At 37.1% G+C, this 11,806-nt stretch overlaps 1 protein-coding gene across 1 annotated transcript; it reads left to right on the forward strand.

Moving 5' to 3' along the window:
* The first annotated feature begins 4,785 nt into the window (after positions 1-4,785).
* Positions 4,786-11,466, forward strand: LOC129438465 (uncharacterized). The gene is made up of 11 exons (XM_073863440.1): positions 4,786-5,380; positions 6,053-6,108; positions 6,267-6,650; positions 8,106-8,393; positions 8,606-8,887; positions 8,973-9,014; positions 9,297-9,635; positions 10,140-10,442; positions 10,522-10,624; positions 10,698-10,793; positions 10,955-11,466. Exons 2-11 carry the CDS (start codon positions 6,078-6,080, stop codon positions 10,962-10,964), a joined length of 1,878 nt encoding a protein of 625 aa, XP_073719541.1. The 5' UTR covers positions 4,786-5,380; positions 6,053-6,077; the 3' UTR covers positions 10,965-11,466.
* The last annotated feature ends 340 nt before the right edge of the window (positions 11,467-11,806 follow it).

Genomic DNA, 11,806 nt, shown 5'->3' on the forward strand with positions numbered 1-11,806 from the left:
GTTGATTAGCTGAATACTTTGTTAATACTACCTGTTGTGTATAATTGTACTTGTTGAGGAGGAAAAAAAAGAGAAATGATGACATAGTTCTTCAACAGGTATGCAAACAATGAAAAAAAAGTGTAGCCTAGATTATTTTAATGTAAAAACTGTAATTTGTTACATTATTTAGACCACCAGAGAAAAAGCTTTTCAGGGCACAAGTAGCAAATTTAGCAGTCCTGTCAGACCCATGTCACTATCAAGCTTACCATTATCTTTTTGTCACGCAGTATCAATAAGATACAGAAAAGAAAGAGGCAGAAGATTGACACCTTTTTCAAGAGAAATCCTGTAAGTAAAGTTGAAAGCTGGACGTTGATAAATGTTGACATTAAACAACAGTAGCCTGTTACCATTATATATTTTTGCATTAATTTAATATATTATATTTCAAGTTTCACTAAGGTTTGCTAGTACCACAGCCTTATTCCTTTATCACCTTGTTTAGGAGATGAGGTTGCTGGAGGCATCAGTTTAAAGAGAGAGAGAGAGGCACAGAAAGTTTCACAGGTGAGCAATGAAAAATGAATGTTACAGTTTGTGAAAGAGGTCTATGAAGGAAGAGAGGGTGTGTTTGTGTCATGGGTGGTGCTTAATTCCATCCCAGGTGCACATACGCGTGTTTCTGGTGTGTTTATATAAAATTTAAAATGTTATCCATCCCCCACACTTTTAAAAAGCTTGCTACGCCCCTGCCTAAACCTACCTATTCAACTACAAAATAAATCCTAACTAACTCTTCAGAGGGTACCAATTGGGAAGCAAAGCCTCCCCCCCGGATTACCTCCAAAAATAACAAACTAAAATAATAAACAAAACAACAAACCAGTAAACCGTAGATATGGCCGGCACTAGACACGGTCCTCAAGGTTTACGCTGTCTTTCTGGAATTTGTTATGCACAATTGTAATAAGTTTCCGTCCAAAAAATTAGAAAAGGGGAGAAAAAAAAAATTCGGGAAGGACGAGCCCCCATTTTATGTTACGAACCCCTAAGCAAACCATAAGGAAGGGGTAAACGCAACACAAAGGAAGGACACGTGAAACCAAATTACTGCAAAATATTTATTTTAAAAGGAAACACGCATCACAAGAAACAACTAACCTTGAAAAATTAAGTCTTTAAGTAACAAAAATAATCAAATTACTCCCAATAATAACGCTAATTTAAATACCTGAAACCTTAACCCAAAACAACTAATCAAACTTACAAATAACGAAAAAGAATAAAGAAAACTAAACAAGGGAAAAGAGAGATGTTTGCTGGAGCGGATTCTGCTGGTAAGTGCTCTCTTGGCTATTTCCACCAGCCTCCTTAATATAGCCGCCCACAACGAACCCAATTGGAAACAGGTGCGCAGGGATGAACCTACAAATAAAACACAAGACAAGACACCACACACATGGCAAGAGCCGTAACAACTCTGCTGAGGATAGAGGAGCCAAATCTGTCCTAAGGGACACCAGTGCAGCACCAACTGGTTCACGCTGTTCATAAAGTCTGGATAGCATGTCAAATGTGCTGTTCCAGCGTGTGTCTACCTCTTGCTGTAATTATGAAGAGGTTTGCCCATTTGTTGTTGGAAATTGGCAAGTTGCTCCTTTGCAACAGTGCTGGATCTAAAATAAGCAACAATCTTCCTTGCCTTGCTCCTGATGTCTTGAAGCCCTGGGAAGTCAATAGCTTTTTTAACCACAAGGTTTAGAGCATGAGCTATGCAAATGCTATGCCTTAGCGGTAAATTGTTGGCACATGCTATCATATTTGCAGCTGCATCAGTGACAAGACATCTAATTTTAGACTGAATCCCCCATTCCTCAATGAGAGATGTCTTCACTGCAGCAATGTTTGCTGCTGTATGTAATGATTCGTAAGAGTCGGAAACAATTGCAGGTGAAATTCAAACAATATTTATTGAATGTAAACAAAGAGAGAGAATTCAGAGTCAATGCGGAAGTAATCCAGTCCGGTGTTGTGGTGGGCAATGGTGACGATGACTACGGTGGAAGTTGGTGATTTTGAGTGCGGCGTTGGTGGAGTGGTGAGCAGTGGTGAAATCCAGGCTGAACACGGGAACATCCACACGAAGACGACGACGACGACAATAAACATCCAACTGAAACACGTAATCCAAAGTACACGAGACAACCAAGCAACACAGGATGAGCAAACAATAAGAATCTGGCAGGGAACAGAAAGTCAGGTGAGTATTTATGGAGATGATGTAATGATGAACAGCTGGAGCGAGACAATCAACACACAGGTGAATGGAATCGCTCTAATGAGCACATGGCAGGGGTGAGTAAACAAACACACACATACACACATGACACGGAGGAAACATTGGATTTCCTACCGTGACACTGTATGTGAAGCAGGAAATTTTCCTACTCCCAGCAACACCATTGCAAGCTGATCTTTATTATCAATGAAATGGCAAGTAACAGCTAAATAAGAATCCATGTGAATTGATGTCCACATATCCGAAGTCCGAAGAATTTTACTTTTAATAATGCACAATGTACTTTGTTTAAATTTAACTTTTTGTACTATTTGTATGAAGCCCAGCTGCAAATGCTTTGGTAATACAAATGTACATTCTAAGAATTAAAAAATAAAACAATTGAATAAAATGAAAAGACTTTTACCTTGGCTGTTGGTTACATCTTGGACAGAGGATCTGGCACTGTCATGCTTTGCACGAAAATGCCTCAACATGGATGATGTATAATTATTATTATAGGCCAGCTGCTGGGCTCAAATCAAACACTGGACCTAAAAACAGATTAATGATAGACCTTGTCTTAAAAGTAAAGGGTGTAAACCATTTAAATAAAGCTCATGATATTAAGTGGTGCATAAAAGGCTTTTCTGGCATGTCCTGTATTTTTCATCTTATAACTATTATCCAATTAATATATATACATGACAAAATTTACTACACGAAATGTTACATTGAATCATATAATTGATGAGTGAGAGTTAAGTTATAAATATAAGATTCGCAACAAAATCATATATCCACCTTATTGGGCGAAAGCAAATGAAAGTGTTCCCACATTTCAGACCGTGATCTTTTTGTAACAGGCACCATTAACAACTCGCAACAATAAGCTCTCCTAAACTCGCTATACAGTAATCGAATCCGTCTCACGCAATACTCCAATACAACCCACGAGGGCACGCCACGCGTCGAAACATTTTAAACCTTTGAATCAGATAACGAAGCAGTCACGTGGGTGTGTGTGCAACGAAGCTTCGGACGTCATTGGTCACGTGATTTTGCCAGAACGAATCAAGCTTCGAAACAACCCACTAAACACAGGACGTCGAATAGACGTGCAGATCGTGTCTATATTGGGTCCGTCGGTCCATGACCAATTCTGGACATCTATTCGACGTCCAAACTAGGTCCACTATTTGGACGTCCAACCATGACCCTACTTGGATGTCATATTTACGGGCAACATTTGACGTTTAAACTGAGTAATTTTTTGGACGTCATTTGGACGTCATATTTACGGGCAACATTTGACGTTTAAACTGGGTAATTTTTTGGACGTCATTTGGACGTCATATTTACGGGCAACATTTGACGTTTGAACTGGGTAATTCTTTGGAGGTCATTTGGACGTCTATGACAGGCCTATGTCTGTATTACATGATTAGGCCTATAAAAAATTTTTTATTTACAAATATCAGCATTATTGTACCAACATGATTAATACTTAAGAATAGTCTATATTATTTTATACAGTACTGTGTTTTCTGCTTTCTTTATTTATATACAAATTCATCTAAATGTACAATTAAAAATCTGTAATTAAATGCGTAGTTCGTTATATTACAATATATGATCATACTAACAATTTAACATGAAAATATTCTCACCTGTTCTCATAATGTTGCGTTAGGGTTATGAATGCAATAAGTGTGCCTTATATACAAATTTAACATATGGCCTTGTGGCTGAGTGGTTAGCGAGATTGGCTTGTAATCCAGAGATCGGTGGTTTGAAACCCGCGGCCGGCAGGAAATGACTGAAGCTTTCGGTGTTGCAATGGATGGGTGAAGTGCATAGACAATCATTTCTTTTCGCTTTTTTCATGTCCTTTTTCCTTACACGGAGGTCCTACGGATGTAAACATTTAGACGTGCAGAAGACGTCGCAAAAAAGACGTCGCCTGTCGTTACAAAACAACCCCTTTTATGTACCGAATTCGGACGTCCCAAAATTCCATGAAAAAGACGTCATTCTGACGTCACTTTGCGCAGTGGGAAAGCTTCAATGAAAAACGGTTCTTTTTTTGACACACGCCTCGGAGCTTCGGTGTCACTGCTAACTTCACTATGTTTGTCATGTTAAGTTTTGTCTTGTTTGCTCCCTCGAGGGCTTTCTGTTATTTATTAAACTCATTTTTGTTGAGAGCTGCCTGCGTTTGGGTTCTGTCTCTGAAAATCCTGACAGAATGAATGAGCCATTCACAAACCCAGCGGGCAGCTCTGGTTTTGTTTTTTGTCAAGCATCTGTGTCCTCGTCAGCCCGTTCCTGGCCCGAGTCTTGTGTTCCTCATCTGTGTGTCTCGAGAGGGAATTACTGGTCAGAGTATCTTGAGTGGGAATTCTGTGCCGAAGAGCCTCAAGAGTGTGTTCCCGCACGGTAAAACATCTTTGCCATGACAAGCCAGATATAACAATTATGAAACAGTCAAACGACCAATTGTAAGTCGTTCAATGGGGCATTTAAAGGGTCTTGGGATGACATAAAGCTTTGGCTTTTTGGCATTTTTAATGATAAAGCAATCAAATTAATCAGCATTAGAGCGCTTCTGTCAGGCTGAATTACGGAAAGACACTAGACCCGGCTGAGTGTTCTTCATGCGTTTAGGCATTTAAATGTATAACTTATACCACTAGTAGTCAATCATAAGTTGGTGATAGCCTACGATACAACCCAGAATCTACCTCACCTAAATTGATAATCTGGAGCGGCTACTGGTGCAGTAATTAATGAGAGTTTTAGGACTTTTTACAATGTCATGCGTCTTTGCATTTTGAAACAAACCCAACATATTTAAATGATTTTACAACAGACAAAACAGATGTCTTTGGAAACATGGTGGGTGATTCACTTGTCAAAGTTTAAACATGTCAAGAAAAGGGCGTTATTTTGGTTGGAGAAGAATCAAATAAAGCATTCTGAGAGAGAGGTTTTTCACTTCCCCTTCTCAAATTTTCTTATTTTACCACACTTCTTTTATTTTGCAGTGTTTGAAGGCTGACTCTTCATCCATTTGCTTATGTAGGAGACCGATCAAGGGACGTGAAAATAAAAAAGGTATGTTATATTTTCATCCAATATTTAGAGAAGATTTTGCATGTATGCCTGTATATTGTAGTCTCCTGGGCGACAGCAATTCAGTTTCTTTCACAGCTAGCAAACATAATGTTTTTTTTCTGAGACCCTTCATGCATGATAGAGTCCTGAGAAATCTTTAACAGGATGTCCTGGGCTGATACCAAAGTTTTAGTTTGGCAATAACATGTTTTTCTCTCTTTGTGTATATATATTTAAATCAAAGTATCTTTATAATATACTGCCATTATTTCAGAAATAGCAAATACTAATGCCTAGAGTGTCTTACTTTTTGCAAGGTATAAAGCTGTCACTGGGATGGTTCTAGTACTGATATATACCCTTAAGGTACCGTTATGTACCGTTGAGGTACTAATGTGTGCTCTTTAGGTACAAAGGTGTAAAGCTTTTTGTATCTTTTTATCTGAGAATGTGCTGCTCTCTAGAGATGATGTGGAAATTAAATATTAATACAATATTTTGTAATTTTGTTAACTTTTAGCTGGGTCTCAAGACTATAGTAAAGTTTCTGGTAGCACAGCTTGCAAAGGACAAAATGGGAAATGACTACGCCTGGCTTGAGTGGCTTGTACATTGTATTTTCTGTACATGTTTTTTTCCCCGAATTATTAACATTCTGTTTTCTTTATAAAGAAGAGCATCATTTTGGCCTGAAGCTATGAATTTGTTACTTCGTTTACTTTTTCAAGGTATAGTGCATTCGTTTGTCATTCATGTCAATATGCTAGATAAATAAACACAACTTGACATAAAACGAAACTCTAAACATGACACCTGTAGCTTTTTTTCAAGTGTGGCTGCTGATGTATTTAATAATTACTTAGATTCTCTAATATTTTTCTCATAGCTTTTCTGCTGTATGAGACTTTTGCATGGCAAGTGAGAATGCCAAAGGAAATTCATGGCCTCAGAGGTTCCTGTCTGGTTATACCGTGCTCTTTCTCTTACTCTTCATATCCACCCACTAACCCACGTAGAGTTGTGTGGTACCAGTGGGTGTCGAAAGGCTACCCTTTAGTGTACGATCCCCGGTATCCATATGACGTCATTGACAAGTTCAGAGGAAAAACTGATTTATATGCCGACCCATCAAAATGGAGTTGCAGTCTGCTGATCAAAAGTCTGGATGTGTCCCACCACGGAGAAAAATTATATGCATGGATTGACCCAGAAAATGTTGGATGGCGCACCTATGAGTTTTATGAGGTCACCTCCACGATTCTTGTTGACAGTATGTAAATCATCTTTTGTTTCATATTGCTTACTGTATTGTTCATTTATTCTTCAGCTGAGGTGGATAGTGGTACAACAACAGCCATTATCTTATTAAGAGCAACTGAGCCAACTTGTCACTGTTGATGCTCTAATGAATATTTTATAAAAAAGCGTGAATTTAATATAAAGGTATAATAAGGAAGAACAGTAAATTTTAAAGGGGACATTCCACAAGACGTTTTTAAGATATTAAGTAAATCTTTGATGTCCCCAGAGTACATATGTGAAGTTTTAGCTCAAAATACCATATAGGTAATTTATTGTGGCATGTTAAAATAGGCACTTTATGGGTTGAGCAAAAATGCACCGTTTTTGTGTGTATCCCTTTAAATCCAAATGAGCTGCTCAGGTGGGCGGAGTCTCAAGCGCTTGCGCTGTAGACATGACAGAGCATCAGGGAGATATTCTCACGAAAGAAGTTATGTAAGCGATGTTCAGCATCATATATTTGAACAAGTTTAAAAAGTCTGTTTTATGCATACTAAATGCATGTTTATCAGCAGATGGGGAACATTGTGGAATAAAAATAAAGACTTTTAGGTCTCATGCTGCTTTTAAACAGACACAGATTTTCAGCAGGTTACAAATAAAATACACGTCCACAAACACTCAGAAGTTTACTTTTTGACCAAACCACACGAGCACATTTAAATGATCTGTAATAAAACAACACGTTTAATGCTTAAACTTTAGAGAAACAGATCAAATGACATGTTTACGTTTATTGTGTACACATATTGAACACATTCTCGTTTCTTTCAGTCTCTCACTCTCTATCTTGTAACTCCTCGTATTCATTTGAAACTTGAGAAAAACATTAAACAACATATTTACTTATTGTGTATGATAGTGAATACGTGTTGTTCACTCACTCTGTCTCGTGCATTAATCCTCGTGTTCAATCATATAAACTTCAAAGAAACATATTAAACAACATACTTGAAAGCGAACCATCGCGTTGCTCTCTCTCTCTCTCTCTCTCTCTCTCTCTCTCTCTCTCTCTCTCTCTCTCTCTCTCTCTCTCTCTCTCTCTCTCTCGTTCATTCGCTCACTCGCTCTCTCTTGCACTAAGGTAAGGTTCATCCTTTAGAACGTTAATTCAATCTTTAGAATATTATTAAAACTACAAGTTATAAGATTGTAGGCTCCCGTTTGTGTTTGAGGGAATACAAACGCTTCATGCTGTCAGTCATACTTTCTCTCGGTCACTCGCACTCGAGGTAGCGCCATGGTTGGATAGCGCAGTTGAAGGGGCGGTATCATTATAATAAGATCCCTTGCCTACGTTATGCGGGGAGCGAAATCCGCATGACCTATATATTCACATGCTTGCAGAGAGAGCCTTATCAAAACAAAGTTAAAGTCTGATAATGTGTAAATAATGTAATTTCTAACCTTTTTGCCCTCGTAGCACATCCGCCGCAGCCCACCATCAATATTTACGGAGGTGAAAAGATCGATGACAGGATTACAGTGACATGTTTTACCTTTCACACCTGTCCATACAGCAAACCTAACATCGTCCTGAAGGGTATTTACGGATCTGATGAAGTAGATGATTCGGAAATCAAAAGTGGTCTGTGGAAAATCACTCTGACACGCATCGGTGTTGTGAAGGCTGAACTCTCAGTAATTGAGTGTACTGTAACACATTATGGAGGCATAACAACAAGAGCTACAAAGAACAAAAATTCAGCATGTGAGTGAACAAATAAATTTAATTATTTGAGTTTTAATGTTTCAAGTCACTGATACATACTAATAGCACCTTTATATTAATATTGGTATATTTTGTTTAGTTTTAATTAGAAGTGAATTATTTCTTTAAAACTTAAAGTACAGCAAAATGTTACAGTGTTTTGTTTTGAATTGTGTTCATTGAAACAATTTCCAATCTGCTTTTTACTTCAGGTATTCCTTATAGTATAAAAATTGAGCCTAAACTGGCAGATGTCACAGAGGGTGTTGCAAAGGACTTCAATTGTACCGTCCACCATTCCTGCCAGACTCCTCCGATCATCTCCTGGAACTATGACAACATGCCGGTGAAAAAGGGAATAAAACAACCTAAAGGGTTCGAATTGGTCACCATAATATTTTTAGGGGAAAAGAAAGACGATGGGAAGAAATTGACCTGCACTGCAAAATTTTCTGAACAGGACAGAACAGCATCTGTTGACTTACATGTGAAACGTGAGTGATTTAAAAACACAATGCATGATGTGTCATTTCTTCACATCTCATTCATGTTGTTTTCTGTTGCTTATGTTTTTTTCAGAGTATGAACCCAAAATAGTGAACATAACAGAGATAAAGAAAAGTAGGTGTTATGTATTAACTTTGTTTATATAATTTCCTTGAACGTCTAGGTCATCAGTAATGATACTTCCTCAAAAATCACAAATCATTTATTAACGTTCACATTAAATACACACAGACTCAACAAATTTTTATGTTTTGCAAAAACTTGTTCATATAAGCATTTACAGTACCTCCAGCTTTTTTCAGATATATATCAGATAAATATGCACAAATTCAGAATTTCTGATGTAAATAATATGTATTTTAAATGTGTAATAATATTGATAATGCACCTTTTTAGCTGAAGTCCTGTATAAGGCAGATGTGGCACCCAAGATCACTGCATTAACCCGTTCCTGTGTGGTGATCCCCTGCACTTTTAACATGGAAGTGGTACTTGCAACACAACTTCGAGCTCGTTGGGTCTCAGAAAAAGGTTACATGTACCACACCGGACCGAGCAACGTCTTGGACAACTTCAAAGGCCGCACAAGACTCCTTGGAAACCCAGTTGAACAAAACTGTACGGTTGAGATTGATGACGTAAAACCCCATGACAATGGACCGTTCTGTTTCCAAGCAGAAAAAGATGAAGATAAATACAAATTTAATGACAGCTGTGTGTTCATTCTGATGCGAGGTAACAAAAGCATATACAGACAAACAATACTACATGAATGTGATTGAGTTATATGTCATATATTTGTCTGCAATGTGAGTACAGAATTCTGTCATAAAGACATTTTTAAACATTTCACAAAAAGAGTTTTGTTAGTTTCGGTTTAAGTTATAAACCAAGTTCAAAAGAAAGGCAAGCGTAGATTAACACACTGTAATCATCAAAAAGTTAGTTGAACATGTAATGCGATAAACTACACGTGTTTACTTGGCTAAACATCTTTATGAAAACACACTTTGAGTCCAACTGGTTTAAAGTTATAGATCAAATTACTTCTCAGAATATCTCCAGAATAGTAATACTCTTAAATAGTTACTTCTTCATTTGTTTGCAGACATTGAATTATCTACAATATGTCATTTATACACTGCATTTTTAAGTGTCCAAATACTTTTATGACAAACAGTATCTGCAAGCACTTCAAATATGTAAAAAAATCACATATTTGTGTCTTTTATAAAAAAGCCCAACCAGACAATCCTGTGGTGTCATCGCTTCCTGAAAACATTGAACCCGGGACACGCGTCACAATCAAATGCTCAGTCAACCACACCTGCCCCTCTCATCCCCCCGGCATCACCTGGAGCATCAAGACTGCCCGAGAAACAGTCAGCCACAGGAGCGTGAGCGGAGGAGTCTGGGAAACAGTCTCTACTGTGACCTTTATCCCGACCGGATACGAAGAGATGGATGAAATTGTTTGCACTGCAAAGTTTTGGGGTGATAAAGTGAAGATGGTTAATGGTTCAACTGAACTGAGTGTCAAAAGTAAGTGGCATATTTTGAAAAGTAGTTTGCATTTCTGTATCTGATGGTCTGTGATCAGTGAATTTATCATCATCATCAGGAATTCAAGGTGTTGGAATGGAGATTTATATGCCATGTGTTATAGTTCCTGTACTTCTGCTCCTGCTTTGTGCTGCAGTTATCATATTCAAGAAGAGACGCAGGTAACTAACATGACTATATTTGTGTGTTTATCTTGTCTTGGGTGTCATTCAAAGATTTTTTTATCCTATATAGTTCTAGGATGTCTGAAGGAAGAGCTGTCTGGAATAACAGTAGAGGAGATGGAAGAGCTGTCTGGAATAACAGTAGAGGAGATGGGGATTACAACAGGTAAGTGCATTATTATATTAAATAGCATCATTTTTATTCTGTATATTTATAAGACATATTTATTGTGCTAATTTTTGTGTCAAGGTTCACAACAAAATATCTCATAAAATGTATCTTTTCATTCTATACGATACACATAACCTGATATTACATTTTTTCAGATATCAGTAAAAAATATGGACTTGAGATCATTGGCTTTTAAAACAACATGACATCTTACTAGAGAGGTTGAGCAACAAGTGAATTTGGTACATGAATGTTGTTCTGTACATCACCCTTTTTTAGTTGTAATTCTTGGAAATTATAATGTTTTATAATTTTTATATTTAGTCATGTTTATATCTAACATACTAATGTAGTAAAGTTTGACATAATTTCAAGATTTAGATTTTTTTTTTTTTTTTGCTGTGTTTGTTATTTTCTAGAAATATCACAACTTTAATGTTTTTTACCTGCATAACAAGCTAACTAAACTTTCATGGGAATATAGTTATAATTTTGATATAATGCTCATGATGTATTCACATGAAAAATATGTACAGTAATGTTTTTCAGAAAAGTTTTTACTAAACTAAGCAGATCTGCTAACATCTAACATCAGTAAATGCTAAACACACAGCAGCAAATACAAATGTTTAATTTATCTATGAACTTTTTTTTTTTTTTAAACCTTGTGAAGCAATTTATTGATGAAATTAAAATTTTGTCTAAGAAACTCTTGTAGCTGTTTTTATGCACAAACACTTTTCACAATAAGTCGTTCAAAAGCAGATTTTCAATCGCAGATCTCATCAAAGCTTTAAAGGGATAGTTCAGCAAAAATGAAAAATACCCCATGCTTTACTCACCCTCAAGCCATCCGAGATAGATAAAGTCTATCATCTTTCAGTCAAACACAATTTGAGTTATTTCAGTAAATGTCCTGGCTCTTACAAGCTTTAAAGTGGGTAAAAAACAGGGTTTATGACTTTCAAGCCCAAAAAGTGCAGAAGTATTCCACATGGCTCCAGGGG

Source organism: Misgurnus anguillicaudatus, chromosome 24, assembly GCF_027580225.2.
Source record: "Misgurnus anguillicaudatus chromosome 24, ASM2758022v2, whole genome shotgun sequence".
Lineage (NCBI taxonomy): Eukaryota > Metazoa > Chordata > Actinopteri > Cypriniformes > Cobitidae > Misgurnus > Misgurnus anguillicaudatus.